Source organism: Callithrix jacchus, chromosome 1 (genome assembly GCF_049354715.1).
Source record: "Callithrix jacchus isolate 240 chromosome 1, calJac240_pri, whole genome shotgun sequence".
In the NCBI taxonomy this organism is placed as follows: domain Eukaryota; kingdom Metazoa; phylum Chordata; class Mammalia; order Primates; family Cebidae; genus Callithrix; species Callithrix jacchus.
This window is the reverse complement of record NC_133502.1, coordinates 169,540,462-169,563,729: the sequence shown is the minus strand read 5'-3', so window position 1 is coordinate 169,563,729 and position 23,268 is coordinate 169,540,462. Positions and strand designations below refer to the sequence as shown.

Here is a 23,268-nt window from a genome sequence, read left to right as displayed (position 1 = left end):
AGCAGAGATCACACCACTGCAGTCCAGCATGGAGAGAGAGCAAGACTCTGTCTCAGAAAAAAGAGATTAAAAAAATACTTTTGAGGAAAAAAAGCTAGTAGGAAATTCACCCAAAAATTCAACTGGCAAAATGTATTATGATACCAAGTTTGTGGTGCTTTTTTTTTTTTAATCCCTTTCTCTACTTTCCAAGTTGTTTACAGTGTGTTTATAATGCTCAGGCCTGAAGAAGTGATCCTGCAAGCTTATTTGGTCTTGCTCTCTCACCTTTTGGTTTGTGCCAACTTTTTTTCCCAAATGTCACATTTCTCTTGGAGATCTTCCTTTTCTTTGCTCAAACGCTCAACACATGATTGTAAAGCTCGGGATTCAGCAGTCATTCGTTCTATTTCTCGTTTATCCCTCTCAAGGAGCTGCTTCTGCCAGTCTATTTCCCCTTTCTGCTGCTGGACTATCTGCTGCAAATTCTCTAACTCCAGTTTCTCCTAAATCAGATAAGAGAGAACTCAAACATCCTAAATGAGAAAGACTTCAGTTTCTTAAGGGTACAATGGTTTTGTTCATTACCTCTAGCACTGCCACCTGAGTCTTCTCTAATTCAGATACCTTTTGGTCATGCTGTAGCTTCAAACCTTGTAGCTCATTGTTTTCAAGTTGCAACATGTCCAGAATATTCTTTAGTTCTAAGGGACAGAAGAAACAAAGCATAGTTCATGTTATTAAATGAACTTGGAAAACATCAGAAAATAATGCTATTGACTAATATAAGGTAATTTTAAAAATTTTTGTTGAGCTGAATAGGCTAATTTTATTTTTAATAAAAAAGTTCTCTAAAAGTATTGTTAAGTATTATTTAATTTGTTAAAAACATTTTAACAAACCAGGTGCAATGGCATGTGCCTGTAATCCCAGCCATTTGGAAGGCTGAGGTAGAAGGATTGCTTGAGCAATGGAGTTTGAGACTAGCCTGGGTGACAGAGCAAGATCTCATCTCTATATAAATAAACAGACAAACATTTTAACCAAAACATTTAATCAACAAAGAGCCTGGTTCCAAAGCATTTACTTCTATATAAAAGAATGAACTAAAAGCATTTTATATAAATTTGATCAAAATAAATTTTTAAAAACTTTAAAATACATAGTGAGATTTATATAACAATTTTTTGGCCTTTGAAATATAGATATTTAAATATTAACTTTTTTCCTGATTATAGAGATAACTGCTTACTGTAGAAAGTTGGAAAATACAAAAAGAAAAGCATTAAGAGAAAAAAATGAAAACCCACCATTATTTCACCATCCCAAATCACTATTACAATAGCATTTTGATGTATTTCCTTCTAGGACTGCACACTCACACGCACACACACACACACACATTTTAAGATAAAATGGGACTACATATTCATTTTTTTACCTATTTTTTTTTCATTCTTCTCATGAGCATGTTTGCCTGTCATTAAATGTTAAAAATATGGCTTTTAAATTGGTCATTTGTTTCCAATTCTGGGGATGGGGGTGCGTGGCAGAAGAGGCAGTGTTGCCCAGGCTGAAGCATAGTGGCATAATCATAGTTCACTGCAGTCTTGACCTCCCGGGCTCAAGGGATCCTCCCTAGTTGGCCTTCTGAGTAGCTGGGACTACAGGTGCAAATCACGGTGCCTCGCTAACTTTTGAATATTTTTGTAGAGATGGGGTCTCACTATGTTGCCCAGGTGGTTTTGAACTCCTGGGCTCAAGTGATCATCTTGCCTCAGCCTCCCAAAGAACTGGGATTATAGGCATGAGCCACCACACCCAGCCTGTTTCCAAATTTGGTCATTATAAATATTGCTGCAATGTACATAAATGCTTGCCCTCTCTGAAGGAGTAGAAATGGGCTGACTGGTTCAACAGGTGTGAATTTCAAGAGTCTTGAAACACTGGGAGATTGTTCTAGTTTATACCTCAATTGATACAGACTGCAAGTGCTCTTCTTTCAGAACACTCTGATCATCAATGAGCATGACTAGTTTGCTTTTAAATAAAGTTTATCAATTCAAATGGCAGAAAATAATATCATATTCCTTTTATAACCTGCTTTCTTTGCTTATTAGTAGTAAGGTTAAACTTTAAAGTTTATTTAGCCATTTGTTATTTTTTCAATGACTTGTAATACAGACATTTCCAACCTCAAACTTTGTATGATTGTTTTCCTTTAAACTTACCAGTTTTATGTTTAGACATCTGCCTTAAAACAACCTGAAGATTCTCTTCCTCTTTTTCAATTTCCTGCTTTATAAGTGTAAGTTGGGTTTTTCTTTCACTAATCTGAACATTCAGTTCTCCTTTCTGAACACTCAGTTCTTCCAGAAGAGATTTTACTTCCTGCATTTAAAAAAAAAAGTTACCCCCTCCTGTGTTTGTAAATGAAAATTACTTTAAAATAAGTTATCTTATTGTCTTATTTCGTAGAAATTCTAATTTGGAAACAAGCTCATTTTTGCCTTTTATGTCAAGAATAGCATTATATTTAGCAGGAACCTATCTCTATATAATAGAAGCAAAAAAGTAACATATTCTCTTCATCTAAATATATTTGCAACATTACTATAAGCAAGGCAATGTGCTCTAGAGAGAAAAGGCTAACTGAGACAAGGCTCCTGCTCTGGAGGGGCTTAGTAGCTTGTCAAGTGGTAAGGCAGGGAACATAAACAACCACAAAAGGCTAAGATGGCCTAGGAAACAGGCAGACAGAGTGTTTCTAAACTCAGAAGAAGGAAACTCCTTCTTACAGGATAAAGGAAAAAGATGTTTTCTTTTTTGAGACAGAGTCTCCCTCTGTCACCAGGCTGGAGTGCAGTGGCGCAATCTTGGCTCACTGCAACCTCTGCCTCCTGGGTTCAAGCGATTCTCCTGCCTTAGCCTCCCAAGTAGCTGGGACTACAGGTGTGAGCCACCACTCCCAGCTAATTTTTGTATTTTTAGTAGAGACAGGGTTTCACCATGTTGGCCAAGATGGCCAACATCTCTTGACCTCTTGATCTGCCTGCCTTGGCCTCCCAAAGTACTGGGATTATAAGCCTGGGCCACTGTGTCCAGCCAAAAGTTTCCTTAGAGGAGGTGGCATAAAGCTGGGCAATGAGAAAACAAGTGGGATCTGGCTAGTGATAGAGGAGAAGGGGAATCCCTGGAGAAAAATGGTATCAGCAGGAGAACTTTGGGCATATCCAGAAAACAACGAAAAGGGAACTACACATGACAACCACTCCATGGATACGTAACAATACCAAATTGATGTTACAGAGGAGGCAAAATTTCAGGAGTTTATATTTTCATTTGGGGAGAAGCAATGAAAATATATCAAAGTAAACCTACAGCACTATCCTAAGACTCTTCAGAAAACCTAATAAAAAACATACCCTAATGTGGTTGCACTTCTCAGATACTTCAGTCTCTCCCAGTCTCAGAGCTTTCTGGAGGTCAGCTTTTGCCTGGACCATGCTTCCTTGGAGTAGATGCAGCTCCTCCTTTTTATGCCCTAACTGCCTGTCCAAGACAGCCATCTCCTGTTGCTGACTTGTCACCTGTATTAAAGAAAAGGGAAGAATAAGTTTGACAAAGGCCATGCAACCCTCAGTGCTAACCGGGAGATAATTTAGTTGTGAGGCAAAATCAAGAGCTAATATCCTAGTCCCAAGAGTCAGAAAGCCCAGGCAAGGAGTGCGAGGATGAAATGCCTAAAGACGACCTTGAGCCCACATATTTAAAACCACTCAAAGTACAGTGATTGCAGTAAGAACAATATGGTAATCATGATTATCCCTCAGGTTATACTTTCCAAAGAACTTTTATTTTTATACCCTAATTCGATTTTGACATCCTTGGTGATGGAAGTTAGAGATTTTTAAAATTTATTCATCTTTAAAATCAAAAATTTGTTACATTTTTAAAGATAATATGTATTTGTTTACCAAAAAAAAAAAAAAAAAAAAAGGAAGAAGACCATGCAGATATCCAAAAGGAAGAAAACAGAAAATACTCAAAAGCCTCCCTTCTCAGATGACCACTTTTGTACTCTGGTATTGACTAAAAACACAACCACAAGTGTTCAACAGAAATGATTTCAGAGTATACCATGTTTTGAGACTCACTTTTTTTACTCAAAAATGTATTGTATTAAGTTGGGATTCAAATTTAGTTTAGACTTTATGCTTAACAACTATGATATGTAGCCTTATTTATTCTTTTTTACAATTAAACATGTATTACTTTTATAATCATAAAACATATATAGGTTTTAATACTGTGTGAGTTGTTTTTTTCAAGGCATCTATTGCCATACCTGGCTTCTCAGCTTTTCTAGCTCGGCTCTCTTGACCTGAAGAAGTGTCTCAGATTCTTTAAGGACCTGCAGGTGGTGATCCTCATTGCGTTTTGCCATCTCGATGTCTTTTTGCAGTTTCTGAAGCCTACAAAGCACCAGCAGCACTAGAGCAGATCCTAAGGGACTCTGAACCCCAGAGCTGTCTTCCAGCACAAACCCCTTGCAGCCCTATAGAGGTCTTACTTACTCTTCTGTCAGTTTTTCCGTCTTCTTGCTTAAACACTGGAAGTCTGAGTCTTTTGCTGCTACAATTTTGTTTATTTCTTTCAAGATTTCTTCCTGCTTGATTTTGTGCTGCTCCAAATCCTTTGCATCAGCCTGGAGCAATCTAGAACATATTGCTTTATTCCCCCCAGGTCCTATAGACTGAACGTGCATTATTTATCATAAACCAATTATTATCCTCTTAGAAGCAAACTTTCCGTTCATCTCAACATATACATCAATGGCTTAGGGAATCCACCTACCTTAGCTGCTGGTCAGCTTTGACAAGGTTAACGGCAGTTTCCTGAGCTCTCCTTTCTAATTCCTCAGCATCTGACTCAGTTTGCAATAAACTTCTCTTGGCATCAGTAAACTTTTCAACAGCATTTTTTGTCTAGAAAAGAAACTGTCATTAAAAGCCATTCAGTTACAATACTCACTCACAGCCATTGGCCATATAAACCAGTACAGTTCTTTTGGAAAACAAGATGATAGGGAAAGACATAAAAATGTCCATTCACTGTAACTCTAATTCTCGGTAAATAACTCAGAAGCAAAAAACTACTACATAAAAATGCTCATTGTATAATAATATAAAACCTGACAAATAATAATAAATAGGCTAAGTGATAACCCATTAACAAAGTGGAATACTGTGTAGCCTTTAAAATGATCAGATGACAATGTAGCAATATGGAAGAATGTTAATGACATTATGTTGGCTGAGAAAAATACATTTAAAATGGTATAAGCACTTTGAGAGCAACTATGTAAAACTACAGTTGTGTCAACAAAGAAAGACTATACAAAAATAATTACAGTCATTTGAAAGTAGTGGAACTAAAGATGCTTTTTATTTCAAAATAATCCGAATTACTATTATATCATTTTTAAATAGTAAAACTATCTACCCAACTAAGTGGCAATGAACTGATTTTACCAAGATTTCCTCCACACACAGATTCTTGCTATAACTCTAGTCATTATCAAGTGAAGTAAAAATGCATTGATCTGCTGATGATGTAATTATGGCTGACAAACACAAACATTAAATGCTCTGCAAATATTTAATATCTTCCTATATAAGATTTTGTAAAAACACTATATATTTTTTTATCAACTTGGTTTCTTTTTCTGCCTAACATAAGAAAACAATGACATCAAAAGTTCCAAAAATAGAGTGTGGTTTGCACTTAGTTGAGCAGTGACTCACCTTCAGCCAAAAGAAAAAACTGAGGTCTGCCATTGTACTAAAGCCAGAGGAGCCTGTATGTTAAATCTGTCTATTAAATATCTGTGTGGATGCAAAAGGGTTGGCAAGCTCCTAGAGAGCTACATATTTCACCGTACGTCTTTCCATTTCAGATAGCCTGTTTCTGTCAATTTTATCAGCAAAGCATTGGACAAAACTCACTATGCATTCCAGAGGGCCACCGAATAGTTTTTGTCTCCTTCTGTGTCAGGTTTTAACATGTCTAGCACACTCCTTACAAAATGCCACTACTTTCTCTCTCCTCCTCCTCCTTACTAAGCTGCCTCCGAGTCATTTTGGGAAGATGAAGGTGAAAGAACTTATTCAGTCTCGGTTCACTTACTACCTCTGCCTGCTACCACTGTTACCAATTTTCTTTTGATGATTTTACATATCTATATTTATTACTATATAATTAAAATATGCCAGTGATATTTTGATGACTTATCGTCAAAATAATGTATATAGTATTATACCAGTGATATTTTTTCCTCTAGTTCTGCTCACAACTATTTTCTCTCACAGTAATCCAACATATGACAACGGAAGTAACAGCTCATCTGAAAAAAGCGGACTTTTTCCAGTCTTAATTACGCACAAAATTTCTTTTAATAATTTAGTTCCTAGGTAATAGATTGCTATTAATTTAAATAGATTCACATTGAAATAGCAATATAAAAATAATGGTTCCTGAGATGTTTCATGTGGGTAAGGAACTCCTTTCATCCTGGAATTCTCATTTAACTAAAAGAGCTCTCAGCTGGGTGTAACTCTGGGCCAGTAATGAGCCTCTCTGAGCTACATCAGTAAACCAAGCTAATGTCATCTTACAGGTTGCCAGGAAGGTTAAATGAAACATTTACAAAATGGCCATGTGTAGCCATAGCAGTGGCTTAATAAAAGGTAGCTCCTTTTTCTCCCCAACTTCCCTCTGTATTATAATCTAAAGAATATTATCTCAGACAAAAAATATTTTATACCATTATCAACTTGAAGAACAAAGCAATACTTGTGAGGTCCACTGTAGCTTAATAGGAATATAAAGATTGGCCTATTTAAAAAAACACAGGTAGTAGAATCCAAATATTAAATACAAAACATACACACAAGATAAGGAGGTAGAGTATGCTGGGAACTAAGTAACTTCAGGAATTTAAAATATACTGTTTTATTTAATCCATGTTGAAAGGCCTACATATTCTTAGCCGGAATTTACAGATGAGAAAAGCAAAGCCAGGGGACTTATGTGACTTGCTCAGATTCTCACATCTCCTTAACTAGCAGAGTCCAGCTTGGAACCTGGATGTCTGACTTGGACAACTGTTCTCTCGTCACACACATTCTCTTTCTAATCCTTCATGTGGACAGTAAGCTGACTCACCCACACCGAATTCACACCCCAAACCACAAAAGGACATACCTTCTCTTTAGTGCTTGAAAGTTCACTCTCAGCCTCCGCCAGGAGTCGGTCAGCTTCCCTGAGCTCTGAGCGACGTTTCAGAAGAGTCTTCTCAATGCACTCAATTTCATCTACAATATCTTCGTGATGTTTGAGTGATTTTTCTATTTCTAGTTCAGTCATAAGACTCTCAACATTTCCATCAATGAAGTCCCTAAAAAATAATATACATACCCATTAAAAGATTTTAAATGTAGATAATATAGATACTTGTAGCTTAACTACTTAAAAAATGCACTGATTTTCTAATTTTATATGAAAATCTAAAGACTGCTATATTTGATTATGTTCAAGGTCTATGTTTACTATTTTACTAAACATGGAATTCTTATTGGCAATAAATGATATGGAATTGTTTCTCCTTTTAAATATAACAACAAAGATTATTGTGTTGTCAGCACTTCACCAAGAAAATGCTGATACTTCTGTTCTTCTGAGATATAAAAATAAAGCAAACCACTACCACAGCATTCATCCACTCCCTCAAAACTATCCTTCAAGGGCCAGTTGCTGCCCTGACGACTACCTGATTTTGTGATTTATTCCATTCGGCTAAAGTGAAACTCTAGTGACAACATTTGACACATTAGAAACCATGACACACAATTCAATATCTTAAGGCTAACATGACAAAATTATTTGAAAATTGGCTGCATGACAGAAAAATATGAAAATAAATTCAACATTTAACAGATTCTTTCTCTTTAAATGAAGGCATACATATGATTTTTACTTTCTTCTTGGAACATTTTTGTGTTATCCAAATTTCCTAGAATAGTACTTATTACACTTTTATAACTATGAAAAGTGGCGATCCTACCACCCTATCATCTCCCTCAGAAAAACCTCGAAATAAAAAAATGCTACTCCCCAATGTGTATACCCATAAAAATAACAGATATAACCATCTGCCTAACCTTCAAACATGTTGTCCCTATCTTTTAGGTGTGGCCCTTGCTTTCTATTGCCAGGACTGTTAGTCACATGTCTGCTGCTAGATGGCAGTGACCACATCTTACTTACCTGTGTCCTCTGCAGGCCTCCCTACCACCCTGGGGCCTGGGCCAGGCTGGGTTAAATGACAAAAACTGGGGAACTATCACAATTCATGGACTACTGCAAAAAATAGGCTTCTGCATAATTAACCCAATCAACAGATGTTGCATTCATTAACTGACCCTATGACAGGTGCTGGGACACAGAGATGGAGGTCCAGCTACTACCTTCAAGGAGCTCCTGGGCTCCTCACAACATTGCATGAACCATACTATGTCCAAAGTTGCTAACCTTGAATTGTGGGTGCCTGAGAAAAGGCTTTTAATGAGAAAAAAAAAGGGAGGGAATCTCTGACCTTTATTTTGAAGACAGGAGTCAGCAGGGAGAACAAAGTACATGCAAACGTGTGGAGGCAGGAGAAAATGTCATGCTTGGGGAGACCACAGTCTAGTGGGCCAGACTAAACACTGATATAAAAAAAGAGACAGGTGGGGTTCAGATGGATAAGGGTGGTATATATTCTGATGGGACTAAGAATCACATGGGAAAGTGAAGCAGTCATATTTGCAGTGTGTCAAGATAGAGTGGGGACCAAGAGAGACAACATGAAAGGCCAGTGTGGAAGCTATTACAATGGCCAGGATAAGACTGTTTAAAAGCTAGAGAAGGGGAGATGACAGAAAGGGACCAGTTTGAGAGCTCTCTGGATGCAGAGTCAGCAGGATTTAGAGACCAACTGGAAGAAGAGGAGAGTATGGGAAGGGGAAGAGTTGAGAACCCCTGCCATATTTTTAGCAGCGGGTAACTGGAGAGGGGAAATGGTTACACCACTCTCCAAGAGGGACTACAAGAAGAGCTGATTTGTATTATTGGCTGAGAGAACGCAGACCTGTATTGCTCAATATGGTACTTAATATGTGGCTATTAAATTAATTGAAATTAAATTCTGTCCCTCAGTTCCATAAGCCACATTTCAAGTGCTCGACAGCCACACTGAGCTAGTGGTTACTGTCTTGGAGAGAAGATCAAGAACATTCCAAAGTTATAGAAAGTTCTATTCGACAGTGTTAATAAACTAATACCAAATTTGTCTGAATTATAAAAATGTATTAATTACTTTTGCTGTTGACGTTTCTGAACAGTTCTATGTAATTCTTCTATTTCACGCTCTAAGCCTTTCTTCTCTTGCAAAAGATCATCAATATTATGATGCAGTTCTTCCATTTCTTTCTCAGACTGCCACTTGGATGCTCTCATCCGCCATTCTTTCTGTCTCGTTGACTTTAAATGCTGCAGTATGTCTTCTAATCTAGAAACTTCATTCTCCTGAATGAAGAAGGGGAAAAAAAATGCAGTGCTGAAACATCACAGGACGTTTCCTCTCTTTCCTGCCAAAAGCTGAAATTAACTATCGTTAAAGTGGTATCAATGACCCAAAAAATGATGGTAGATTCTAAGACTTTGGTATAAAAACTTAAATGTCATGGATGAAATTGATGGACAAATAGAACCTTTAATTTTTCCATCAGTCCAACTATGATTCAGAAACATGTGCCAAGCCTCTTGTGGATAAACTCTGCCTCCAAGGTTCAGTGTCTAGCAGAAGATACAGACAGAGGCCTCTCCCTCCTCTGGACACATGGGAGAAAAGTTGTCCAAGAAGATTGCCTAGAAGAAGAGGTGTTTTGCCTGGGTTTTGAAGAATAAATGAAAAGGTAAAGACCTAGGCTGAAGAAATAACATATGCAAATGTAGGGAAGTATAAAAGTGCACCTGAGAAACTATGTAAACGGTTAGGTAAGTTTGGAAAGTAAACGAACCAGTTTAAGAGATTATCAATAAATGCTGAATAGAAAGAATTGTTACAAATTAAAATGTGCAAGAAAAAACTGCAAGAGAATGTGCGTAACTACTATAGTTAACCACGTAAAGGCACATAGGCCCTCTAAAACTAGTCTGATCTATTACAACGTGACTGGCAACTTGATTCTCAGGTGTCCTAGTCCTTTATTTTCTACTTAATCTGCCGAGACGGGAACAAAAAAACAAAGCCTCCAGGTTTCTGAGTCTGAAGGAGGAGCTTAGACTGCATTTTACTTCTTTAGAACCAAAAAGTCAGAAAGTAATCTAGCGAGGCTGGACCTAGTGGCTCATGCCTGTAATCTCAGCACTTTACAGGTCAGGCAGGTGGATCACTCGGGGTCAGGAGTTTTAGACCAACCTGGTCAACATGGTGAAACCCCATCTCTACTAAAAATACAAAAATTAGCCAGGTGGGTGCCTGTAATCCCAGCTACTCGGGAGATTGAGGCAGGAGAATCGCTTGAACCCAGGAGGTGGAGGTTGCAATGAGCCAAGATCATGCCATTGCACTCCAGCCTGGGTAACAGAGCAAGACTCTGTCTCAAAAAGAAAAAAAAAAAAAGGAAGTAATCGAGTGATTAGGAAATAGTCATTTCTTAAACTATAGCTCAAGAATAAGAGATACAGTAAGAATTTAGAGTCAGGTACAGTACCTACAAATATAGAAATGTTGTATAGTAATTAAAATACTGTTTAAAAACATTTGTAAAATCATGGGCAAATGCTTATGACATTAAGTAGGAAAAACAGAATACAAAATATTGTGTACAGTAAAATATAAACTATGAAAATAAATAATAAATAAATCCCACCACCTAGAGACAATCCCCACCAAAACCTTATTGTATGCTGTCCATACATGTGTGCATACCCATGCACATACATGTATGTGTATACACACATATTATACATATATGTATGTGTACAAGTATAGGCACTAGTATGTGAATATGTACATATGCAATAATATAACACCTGTCAATAGAAAAATATGTAAGCTTTGTAAAAACAGTTAATTTCTGGATTGAAAACATTTCTGTTATTAAATGGCTAAACCAGGTTTGTAGACTGGCCTAAGACCTAATTCCTATACATGGTATTTTTGGGGTTTGTTTTGTTTTTTGCTGTTACCCAGGTTGTCCTTGAATTTCTGGGCTCAAGCAATCCTCTTGCTTCAGTCTCCTGAATAGCTCAGACTATAGGCACATGTTACTGCTTGTATAAGAGAATTTTAGTAAGAATGCTTGCACAGTTCTAAATATCTGCCTTACAAAAACACTTTTACCATATAATCCAGTCATAAATAGATAAACTAATTACATATATAAGCTATCAGTCACCCATGAAAGCAGTGTGGAAACAGAGTTCTATGTCTTTCCACTTACTAAGTGATGGTGTTCTGGGACGTTGCAATGTAGGACTCCCACAGGAATGAGGGGGACGGAGAAGTTTGTGGGTGGAGGCCCATATACCATGGGGCCCCCAGCAGGAGGTGGGCCATAAACAATAGTGCCAGGGGTGAGAGGTCGGCTATTGTTTGGCAAGGGAGGAGGTGGTGCATACAGGGCCATGCCCTGGGGTACAGGAGAACCATCAGGAAGCACAGTATACATCATGTATCCAGGAGGAGGCACAAATGGAGGTTCTTCTCGGTCATCCAGCTCACTCTCTTCCTGGCTATCTCCTCCACTGTCTGCATCTTCAAAGAAATAAACAGAAGAGTTTATTAAACAAAATAGTGTATTACCCCCATGGTTTACCAGGTAAACAAATTTAGTAGAGAACAGCAGCATTTAAGTCAAGATACTGGAGACGTGAGAATAAAACTGAAAAAAAGGTCAAAACTATTTTTGAAAAGCAGATTGAAACATGGATTCAAAGTATTTTCTATGGCTAATACTTGAGTTTATCTGTTGGTTTGTTCCTGCATTCGTTAATTTATTCATTAATTAATTAAGTGACCACGGGATGTCTAATTCACACTATATACAAGATTTCACAGCACTCAGTGTTTACCGCTGTCCTAACATATAACACTCTCCAATGTGATAGCTTACTAACTTACCTGCCCTAAAAGCAGGAAATATGTTTGCTGATCACTGACAACAGAGAACCCAGCACACAGCAGGCACTCAATAAACACTTCCTGGCCATGTATGGTGGCTCACACCTATCATCCCAGCACTTTGGGAGGCAAGGTGGGTGGGTCACTTGAGGTCAGGAGTTCAAGACCAGCCTGTCTAGCATGGTGAGACAGGTGTGATGGTGCATGCCTGTAACCCCAGCTACCTGGGAGGCTGAAGCACGAGAATCACTTGAACCTGGGAGGCGGAGGTTCCAGTGAGCCAAGATTGCAACACTGCACTCTAGCCTGGGCAACAGAGCAAGACTCCATCCCCCCTGCAAAAAGAGTTCCTGAATCAACAAATCCTCAGAAGGTAGTATTCACATTTTACAGATTAACAGTTTCAGAGCAGCTAATAATTAGCATAAGAACACATAGCTAATAAGTGAAAAAGATTTCCTCAGGTCTGACTCTTCCCCTGGAGCTTTGAAAGATAGACCCATAACACTTCATTTTAGGAGGGTGAGATTAAGGCCATGATGCAAGGATACAAGACACCATGCTCCAGTACAGTCAAAGAGGCTGCTTAGTCAGCATGAGTGAAGCGGGGTAGAAGGAGGCTCCATTTAGGAGCATTGTTTGAGGACCTGGGTGTCGCTGAAGGATGAGTAGGCATCAGTATGGGAGGGTAAGGAGGAAGGACATTCCAGACAGGGTTTAAAACAATGACAGGAGGTTGTTGGCCAAGACCAGATAGGTCACAGAAGACCTCAGAGTTAGCTAAGGAGTCTAGACTGCATCTTAGGGATTTTAGGGAATCAATAAAAGGTTATTAAATAGGCAAGAGAATGCAACTTTCCTATGTGATTTGACTTACCTCTATTTGGAAACAATTTATGTAACCCACTCCTGATGGGAGAATAAACCCAATATCCTGAGGCAGGTGGAGGTCCACTGCCTTCTTTCCCATCCTGCTGCCCAGGGCGTGGTTTTCCAACAGGAGTTGAGGCTGTGTACTTAAGGCCAACACCGGAGTCTTTGGTGGCCTGGGAACTATGGCTGGAAACCTAAAACAAATGACAGCAGAGCACACTATCTATTACAAGCAGAAAGGCTGATTTTAAGAAATGTCAAAGTCTAGAGCAAAGTTGAGATGTGGCAAGGTTGAGAAATCACTTGTTTTCTTTTCATTATCCTCATTTTTCACAGAGGTGAGGTGATTACACAGTCACATAAACTGCAGTTACATATACAATTCAGCTTATTAACATCCCTCTAGACTTGATCAACATAGCAAGTGTCATGGAAGCCATGCAGAAAGGAGGGCTGTGTATTTAATTGCTGGGGTCACATCAGACTAGTCTGTGAAAGTGAAGGGCTCAAAGTGTGGTAAAAGCAACCAAACTAATGTCTATCCTTTCAAAAGCTATTTTTAAATATCCATCTCCTATCCTGCCTTTTGGTACAATTTTCTAGAAATATCAAGTCTTTGGCCAGACCAAAATGAGAAAAGGCTGTTTGACTGGGTTAATTTTATGCAGCAACTCCCCAAGAGAGAGAAATGAAAATAAGTTCTCCAGAGTAATCAGACTCCTGGGTGTCAGCCTCTCTTCTCCCTGTAGTCATTTTTCCTAGTGATTTTTTTGTTTAGTTTTGCTTTGTTTTTAACCTCACTCTTGATCGCCCAGTGACTAAGGCAAAGGAAACCAGTGAACTTTCGAAGAAATCTGGGGACACCAGTTTTCCGTTGTCCTGGGAGCTTGACAAGGCTTTAAAGCTCTATTCTGCTGACCTCCTTCTCCTTCCCAGTCTGTAGGTCCATCATCTAAACTCTCACCCCAGGCTTATATATTTTGCTCTAATTTATACTGCTTCTACCTCCAGTTCTGGTTACGTCAAGGAGTTGGCTTCCTTTAGGATTTCTGGGAGAATATAAGAATTCTGCTCTTCAAGGGTCTGGTTAAGTCTATATAGCCCTTGGATCCTAGCATGTCTGAGCTGCTTCTCCCTGACTATTGCTCATCAGCTGATGCTAACAGGATGGCACTAGGCCCCTCTGCTTTGGATGAATACAGCCTACAGTTTTCTCCTCACTTCCTACATTCAGGTCCCAGGCCCTGATCATTTCTCTTTAACATCCTTTAATCTCATCTCCTCTTTCCCAGCTCCACTGTGATCTAGCTCTGGCTTCTACTCTTTACCTGAATCAATTCAAAGAGCCCCACAGAAAGCTTACCCTACCACAAGTCTGGTCTCTATACTAGCTAGAATATTACTCCTAAACTATAACTCTCTTCATGTTAGTACACAACCCAGTTCCCATGGCCTATATAATTAAGTATAAGAGATTCTAAGCCCCTTTTTAAAAAAAAGCGTAACTCCAGGCTGGGCATGGTGGCTCATGCCTGTAATCCCAGCACTTTGGGAAGCTGAGGTGGATGGATCACCTGAGGTCAGGAGTTCAAGACTAGCCTGGCCAACATGGCAAAACCCCATCTCTACTAAATATAAAAATTAGCCAGGTATGGTGCTATGTGCCTATAATCCCAGCTACTCAGGAGGCTGAGATAGGAGAATCGCTTCAACACAGTAGGAAAAGGTTGCATGCCACTGCACTCTACCCTGGGTGACACAGCAAGGCTCTGTCTCAAAAAAAAAAAAAAAAAAAAAAAGCATGACCCCAATCTACGTTTCAGCTTCATCTTTCACTGCTCCTATAAACCTTCTAGCCCCACAAAGCTACTTGTCTTTGCTAAGCCAATAACTCTCCTTTTCCATAAAACTGTTTCCTCCTTCCTAAAAGTCCATCTCTCACTGCTTGTTAAGTGCTGACCTCACAACCCTGCTTGTGAAGTATTCCTTCCTGAACTTACCATCAGATGAATCCTTAACACCTCTCTGCAACTATAGAATGTAGTAGGTCAGGTCTGTTGTCACAGGCATATCACCATTTTGCAATTATGCTGGCATGGCCAATGAGCTCTTTGAAAGCAGGGGCTTTATCACTTTATCATTCATTGTGATGCCCCACCACTGCCCAGCACTTGGCCTAGGCTTCGGTGAGCACTGAATGAATGTTTGTTAAAACGACATGAAATCCAGGTGCCTTTTTTTTTTTTTTTTTTTGGTTGGAGCCTCTGCACAATTCTATGCCCATTTCAGTGGGCTCTTTGGGCTTAAATCACCATTTCCCCTTACAGCATCCTCATTCAGGGACCCTACCACATATGACCTGAGTATGAACAGCCAACTGTCACCTTCCCCAAGAAGGCCCTATTTTCATCTCAAATATGAAAAACACTGTAGAACCTCAAGGCATGGCTTAGCATAGAAATGTTCTTGGTACCTGTTCATAAATTTGGGGAAGGGGACAATGTTACACTTTCTTCAAGAAAATTCAGTACACATTCCCAACACCACAGGATTCCTACTTTTGATGATGGTGGTGGTGGCATAAAGTACCAATAGCCTCGTCTTTTGAAAGGATCTGCCATGCTGCTGACGTAATCATTCTGATAAGAAACTTCACGTCGAAGTTCAGCAATTTCTTCTAAAACATTTTCAAAGCCTTCTTTGTTGTCTGTAAGGAAAAGTCAGTCTATGAAATTGATATAAAATCATTTGCTTCCTTTCTTTCTCAAAATAAAAAAGTTATTCCATGAGAGCCAATAAATTTTATCAGTTCCTCAAAGCTGACTTTCAGTCTGTTCTTTGGTAAGTCAGAAAAAGCAAATAAACTGATTTGTAAACATTACTGCTCTTGAAATTACAATATGAAACTCATATTTGCAACCAAGTCCCCCATAACAAACTTACACAAAATACTTTTAAAATTATTTGATTTTACTTATTAAGCTAATTACCACAGCTCTCTAAATCAAGCATGGAATTGATTTGTAACAGTTAAAAGTAAAAAACAAATGAGATGATTTAATTTTACAACTACAAAACCACTGCCAAAAATCAAAGTCCAATACTTTACCAGTTCCGGTGAGGTCTAATATATTCTTCAGTCTTGCAATCTCTGTCCTTTGTCGTTCCATTGTCTCATTCAGTTTCTCAATTTCTAGCACCTGTGAGTTTGCTCCTCCAGTACTGACACCTGTTTTCTCCATCTCAAGTTGAAACTATTTTAAAAATCACATATACAAAGTTGCCAATGAATTCATTTTTTCCCAAATACATTTATCCTTTCAACTTGATGATGATTCTATAATATTTATTTATAATTTCCCAGTGAGGAAACTGCATTACTTGAAACTGCACTATACCTGGCACACAGTAAAGAATAAACTACAGATTAACTATTGATTGCACTTCAGAATTCTTTGAGACATCCCCCACAGTAATTTTGTCTTTTAGGAACTAGTAAGAATCCGGTAAAGAGAAGGTCTCTGGGTACCAACACTGACCTGCTCCTCCTTCTGCCTGAGAAGATTCTGCAGGAGTTCAATCTCAGCTTCTGCTCGGGTCAGATCCCTGGCTGCTTGTGCTGCCTTTCTGCTGAACTTCTCTGCTTCCTGTAACTCCTACTGAGACAGAGGTATGAGAAAGACCCTGCTGCTATTCCTTCATTTCTTCTTGGATTGATTCCTCTGCTTTCATCAAATTGCCCACCCAGCTGTCCAGGCAAATATGGCCCCAAGCCCCACCTTCTCCTGTGTTCTTCCCATTGTAGGGCAGCCTGCCCAGCCCCCAACCCCAAGGTGCTGCATCAGAAAAAACAAAGGCTAATTTTTTTACTTTTTCACTTTACCACAGTTTTCCATAACTATGTCTCTCTGGGCTTTCCTCATTAGATTTTTGTCTCCTATAATCTGCTATCTTAATCTCATTAGCATTTGCATCCTATAAAGCACAGTAACAGACATTAGCTCAGTAAGGAGTCATACTATGAAATAACATATTTTCACATGACTGCACAAGATGAAAAATTTCAGATAGGGATTACATGACAATCCTTCAAGAACCCTTGTCCAGGTAGGTATTGACAGCTACCTCCCCAAGCAGATTCCTACACTTAAAGGTAGGGATAATATGTTTATGAGATGATTCCTTTCAGGGCTCAGTAGAATGCAGGGTCCATGGCAGCACAAAATAAATTATTGGGGGTTGTGATGGGGGAACATAATCTTTATGTAAGGCCTGACCATGCCATGAGTGGCTTGGTAATCTCTGTGACCTGCACATACACCCCAGATGAGTTCCTGGAAGAAACCATCAACCACTGCGGCACCTAACTAACTTGAGACATTCTTCTATTGTTTCTTATTCCGGCTTCAATTGACAAGGCCATTGGACTTTAAACAGACAACTTTACAGTGGTTTATAAAATAACCAATGTCTATAAGAAGATCAGTAATACAAGTTGCTATGTTTTCTGACAGCAGCAGCATTGATGGAAACCTGTTCTGTACATGTGAACTCACCTCTGCTCGCTCCTGGTTAATTTTCATAACAGTTCCATGAAGGGACTTCAGCTGGTCCTTGGCAATGGTGAGCTCAGCTGTGGCTAGCTTATCAGAGGTGGCCACAGCTTTCTTTAGTTTTTTCAGTTCTTTATCTAAACCAAAAAATTGCTCCTGAGATTTGGCATCTTCAAGTTTCTTCTAAAATAAAAGAAACAATAAGCAGATGAATCATTTGCTAGGAATGAATTCAGATGTAAGATCCAGGAGGGCAGGGACTCTGTTCACTGCTGCCTAGAACAATACTTGATACATAGGAGGTACTACAGAAATATCCACTGAATAAATCTCAGTCAAGAATCTCAGTGGTCATAACTTCATCCATTCATTGGAAAAACATTTCCTGGCACTACCACCAAGACATGGATGGATCTGCCTTTGAAATCACTGAATCAGGGCCTGGGCATAGGGTGGTATGAAAGAATTTGGCATTTTTGAGAAACTGAAAGAAGCACAGTGAAAAAGGAGAGATCTAAACAGAGGCAAATCATGTAGGCCTCATAGGCTTAAGAATTTTGGTCTTCATCCTAAAAACAAAGGAAGCTACAGGAGGGGAGACTGATTACAACCACTTGACATTTCAGAAAGAGCATCTTGGCTGCTGTGTAGAGCAGGGTCATGGGTAGAAGTGACAGATCAATCAGATAGCCATACCAATCATCCAGAAGATAGATGATGACAGCACAAGGATCTAGCATCAGATAAGGAAAAAGGACATATATTCCAGATATATTTTAGAGATGGATTCAGTAGGACTTGGGAACTGATGGGTTCTCAATGAAGGATGAAGCAAGTCATTCACTGAGACTGGAAGAAAGCAGATGGCAGAGTGTGAAGAATGAGAAGTTGTGAAACTCTAAGACATGGGGGAGAAAGCTCACCATAGGAAAGGGTCATGTTGTCCGTTTGAGACTGGCAATCGTAAGTGTATAATGACACCACTATGCTGGGTGGGCAACTTTTTTCTCCAGGAATACCCAGTGTTAAGTGCAGGCCGAAAGAAAAGCAGAGAGTTTTGTCAGGGAAGTAAAAAAAAAAAAAAGTTTTGTCAGGGAAGTAAAACAGTAGAAAAGGGCAAGGGACTTGAGGATATTTGTAAAAAAGAAAAGAAAAAGTTATAGTTGGTAGATCATGAAATTTAAGTTGGACAAGGAAGAAAGTAAAGACAAGGGCTTAACAAATAGCAAAGGTGGGGGGTAGGGCTAATGAATTGGAAGCTCAATAAGGCTGATAAATTTTTAGTGTGTGGATGTCAGCAAGATAAACGGTTATGACCAGAACAAGACACTTCAGTTTGTGAATTTAGGGGTAGGTGGAATTTTTAAAACTTGACAAGATCCAGAATGTGACAATGGGAAATGATAGAGGAGGAATAGAGACAAGCCATCAAAGAGAGGCCAGGGTATTAGAAAGGATGATGAGGAGTTTAAAAGTAATTTCCCATGGATGTGTCCAATTGGACAAGAGGTTTCAAAGGAGTCAAACTCCTCCCAATATCATTTGTTAAGTACCACCTAATTAACTTGAAACTCACCCTGTACATTCCCAATTCTCTTGTTTCCATCTACCACAACACCTGGTCTTAAGGGTCTTGATTTGATGATATGCATCCAGGTCCCACCTAGGTCAGGTTCAACACCGTGCCAGCAATGTAGCCAGAGGTGACTATGGATCACACTCATCTCAGCTGATCTGACTGCCAGCAGGCAGGACACTGGCAACAGGTACTTATGTGACTCATTTTCCAAGCCTTCCCTACCTTTATCTCTAATTCTCGGAGTTGGGCCACAATTCTCTCCTTCTCTTCATCGGCTTCCTGAAGTTGGAGATCTGTAAGGCCTTGGATTTCCTCCATACTTTTTAGATTTTCTTGCAAATAGTGAATTTCATTCTCCAGTTGTTGGATTCTTGCTTCATGTTGCCTCTTATCAAAATTAATCTGTGAAGAAATAAAATTTCAATAATGATTTTTAGGCAAAATACGTTTTAAGCAAAATAAAAACATTTTATAGAATTATCACCTATTTTACTACAGGCTATAACTTAAATTTTTTTTTTTAAATGGGAGTACTCTGATTTCTAATTTTGTAGACCAATTGTATTCCCCAAGTGGGTGCACCATTCCTGGAAGTACTGCAATACCAGGTCGATGTGTGGAGTGGATGCAGCAGGCTCCTATTCCATTTCCCAATTCCAAAAATACATTTAATATGTTGTCTGATAGAGGACGTATCCGACATTAAACTGTTAAGAACAGATACTACACTTGATCTTAGCCAAAAGTTAATTTTTTAATAATGAGTTGTCAGGAATGGTTTTATCCTGAATGCTCTCCAGGAGTCATTTGAATGTTTGCCTCTTCATTAAAATAATCACATCAAAAAATACCAGATTCTGGCAACACACCATACTCTAGGAATGTGGCATTATTTACCTGCCTGTTGTAAAATAACTCGACTTTGCTTCCAAATCAAGGAAAATACAGTATCACAAACAAGCCTGACTTTGACATTATAATCACATTCAGGGTTGAATTTTAGTCACACCTAGCTTGACTTGTTATAAGTGAAAATAACAATTATGCTGTATTTACATGACAAAGGAAGCATTGTAATTTGCTGAAAAACAATAACATTTGCCAAACACTTCCCTCCAGCTGCCTCTTGCCCTTTTCTTACTCTTGCTTCTAGGGCTCTCTCACAGGCCTGCCTGAACTCTTCTTGTCCAGTTGCCAGTTTCTCTTGCTGCAGAGCCATTTCTTCTTGGAGTTTTCTCTCTCTAACTTGTGCTTTCTCTCTTTCCCACTGGGAGCGTGCAAGAATTTCACTGAATTGTTTCTGTAAGTCAGCAAGACTTTTCCCCAAGACATCTGAAGGACTATGGATGCTAGTAAAGAGGGTGAAAAAATGGTATAAATGTGAAATTTTATTTTTGATGCTGGATGCAAACATGCTGTTAACATTAGCTCTAGAGTAAAAAGAGCTGTGTGAAGGCACTAGTGTCAAGCTATAGCAATTTAGTGAGCATCTCTTAAGTGCAAATTATTGTTTTATCAAATGACTGCTGCCACTCTGAATGGGCTCATACCAGTCTAATGATATTTGCTCCAAGAATGTCCATTTCATATATTTGAAATAATTGTTTTCTTATGATGTTTCTTCTCTATTTAAAATGTATCCTGTGGCTCTACTTCCTGATCATATATAATGAACATTCAAGAAAGAATTACTCTTAAAAACCAAAAATTTCTCTTAAATACCAAAAAAAAAAAAAAAAATTAAGATCCAAAATGTAAAAACAATCAGTGGCAGACAATTAAAATTAAACAATCAGCTAGGCATGAGTCTCATGCCTGTAATCCCGGCACTTTGGAAGCCAAAGCAGGTGGATCACAAGGTCAGGAGTTTAAGATCAGCCTGGCCAAGATGGTGAAACCCCATCTCTACTGAAAATACAAAAATTAGCTGGGCATGGTGGTAGGTGCCTGTAATCCCAGCTACTCAGGAGGCTGAGGCAGGAAAATCACTTGAACCCAGGGGGACGGAGGTTGCAGTAAGCTGAGATTGTGCTACTGCACTCCAGCTTGGGTGACAGAGTGAGACTCCCTCTTAAAAATTAAATTAAACTAAATTAAACAATAATTTGTCTCAGTCATGTAAACATCATAAGGAGAACCTTACAAAAGAAATTTGTCATTAATAGAACTTAGAAAGGTGAGTTCATCATTGAACTTCACACTCACAACACTCAAGTTGTGAGGCACACTCTATAGACTTGGAGGTCTTGCTTTTTCCTTACTTCATTTCTCCAGCTCCTAATTTCAGTTTTCTTCTTAGCTCATCCACACGAGCTGCCACTTCTTCTGGACGAACCAAACCATCAACCACATGGTTAAGGTGATTCTGGAAATCTTTAAGTTGCTGTTTTAACAAATTATTGTCATCCTATGGAGGGGGATGAAATAGGGATTATCTATTACATGTCAGCATATTTTCACTACTGACAAACTAACAAACATTTCTAGACCACAGAACAAAATTCAGACAATGCCTCTTTCAAGTAAAAAGAAATTCCTAAGATTTCCCTATGATTAATCTACTTCAAACTCAGCGTAATACTGCTAGCTAAAATGAAGAATTTAGAATTCAATTAACATGCTTGAAGTGCCTGTTCCATCTGGAGTCCTCTTTATAAACTGTCCATGCCCATTGCTCCAAGGCAGCCCTTTCTGTAGTACTATCTAATCCTGGCCACAGATCAACTGACTGGAGGCCAGTCAATACAGCATCTAGTCAGAAAACAGCTTCTCATGCTCTCCATAATTTGAAGCAAGATTCAGTACAGCAAGGCTATATAAATGCTAGACCTGAAAATATGTCAACTCAGTGTTGGGGTCTATGCTGGGCCACATGCAGTGCTCGGAGAGATGGAAAAAGAGAAATGAGAGAGCACCTATTTCAACATGAAAGGCTGATAGAGCAGCTCTGGTTCCTAGCAAGCTGTCTCCTTTCTTGAGTTCGTGTGAATAGGTTTTGGTTCAATGCAACTAAATGATTTCTGACAAAGAAATGTAGAGTGGCAGGAGGTTAGTTGGCCAAGTAACCAAAGAATCTAGTTCTAACTAAGGTAGTCCAACAACACAGGTCGGCATTCTAGAAAGCTGACTTCACTTTCTACTTTGGAGGAGAAGGCCCCCAAAGAACATATATTAGCCCTTTTCTGTAAGAGATATACACTGAAGTATTGGTGGGTAAAGAACATGTATGACATTTTTCTTTAAAATATTCCAGCTCCAAAAGAGGTGGACAAAATGTAACAATAGATGTTGACAACTATTTAGGTTGGGAAATGGGTAAATAAAGGGTCATAAGCTATTCTGTTTTTGTGATTATATAAAAATTTCTGTACTAAAAATGGAAAATGATAACTCAAGAACCAACACATACACACCTCACACAGTAATGGAAAACATGTGTATCTTTTATGATACTTGCTTCAGGAGTGGAACTGAGAGCAGTAAAAATTAAATTATAGATTAGATTTAATTAGATTTTCTTAAACTTCGAGGAACAAATACTTGAAGTGTTAGAAGAAGAGAAAATTTGGGTGAGCTTTGACTTATTTCTCTCAAATCCCCCTGCATAGTTTTTTTTGGAACCCTTCCTCCAAGCCACATAAACTCGGCCCTTTTATTTCTGGTGATAACAGCTACTATCTCAGCTAGTCAAGCAGCCCCTGACCTCACAGATTTGGAGACCTGAGTATTGATTCAGGTACTTGTTTGTTCAGACATCTGTCCTCTTTGAGAGTTTAAATATCTGAAAAATCTTATCCACCTGTTTTTCCTGCAGTTTGTTCAGCAGATTACTGTGAGAACAGCTATAAAAATGTTGTCACACATTCCCACAAAAAGTGGTTATATTTTTAATAGCATTTTTTGAGGATTGTGAAAACTGTTTACAGATAAGAAATCCCACTGCAACCCACTGTAAATTCCTGGATAATTACAAAGATATTTCAGTGGAAGAGGAATGCACCAATCTGATCATTTTAGTTTGATCTCATGACAAATCTGCTTTTAGAAGAAATGCA

The 23,268-nt window shown here is 38.7% G+C and overlaps 1 protein-coding gene and 1 pseudogene across 7 annotated transcripts in view; both read right to left on the bottom strand.

Annotated features, from left to right (window-relative positions):
- The window catches only part of CNTRL (centriolin), a 94,972-nt gene that overhangs the window by 15,844 nt on the left and 55,860 nt on the right, over window positions 1-23,268 (bottom strand). For 6 of the 7 annotated variants that reach the window (XM_035256055.3, XM_035256069.3, XM_035256078.3 and 3 more), the window contains 18 exons: window positions 21,475-21,620; window positions 20,355-20,562; window positions 19,436-19,615; window positions 17,638-17,817; window positions 16,621-16,737; window positions 16,191-16,335; window positions 15,640-15,788; window positions 13,086-13,275; window positions 11,529-11,842; window positions 9,398-9,606; window positions 7,246-7,438; window positions 4,837-4,967; window positions 4,557-4,697; window positions 4,328-4,454; window positions 3,405-3,569; window positions 2,211-2,370; window positions 568-683; window positions 268-485 (listed from right to left, as the gene is read on the bottom strand). In XM_035256055.3, the coding sequence (XP_035111946.3) occupies window positions 268-485; window positions 568-683; window positions 2,211-2,370; window positions 3,405-3,569; window positions 4,328-4,454; window positions 4,557-4,697; window positions 4,837-4,967; window positions 7,246-7,438; window positions 9,398-9,606; window positions 11,529-11,842; window positions 13,086-13,275; window positions 15,640-15,788; window positions 16,191-16,335; window positions 16,621-16,737; window positions 17,638-17,817; window positions 19,436-19,615; window positions 20,355-20,562; window positions 21,475-21,620 (3,089 nt within the window). Of the gene's footprint in view, window positions 1-267; window positions 486-567; window positions 684-2,210; window positions 2,371-3,404; window positions 3,570-4,327; window positions 4,455-4,556; window positions 4,698-4,836; window positions 4,980-7,245; window positions 7,439-9,397; window positions 9,607-11,528; window positions 11,843-13,085; window positions 13,276-15,639; window positions 15,789-16,190; window positions 16,336-16,620; window positions 16,738-17,637; window positions 17,818-19,435; window positions 19,616-20,354; window positions 20,563-21,474; window positions 21,621-23,268 lie in introns of those variants that run through there. The other variant, XR_013536267.1, reaches the window with a different exon arrangement.
- LOC118147905 (U2 spliceosomal RNA) lies at window positions 19,785-19,964 on the bottom strand (annotated as a pseudogene).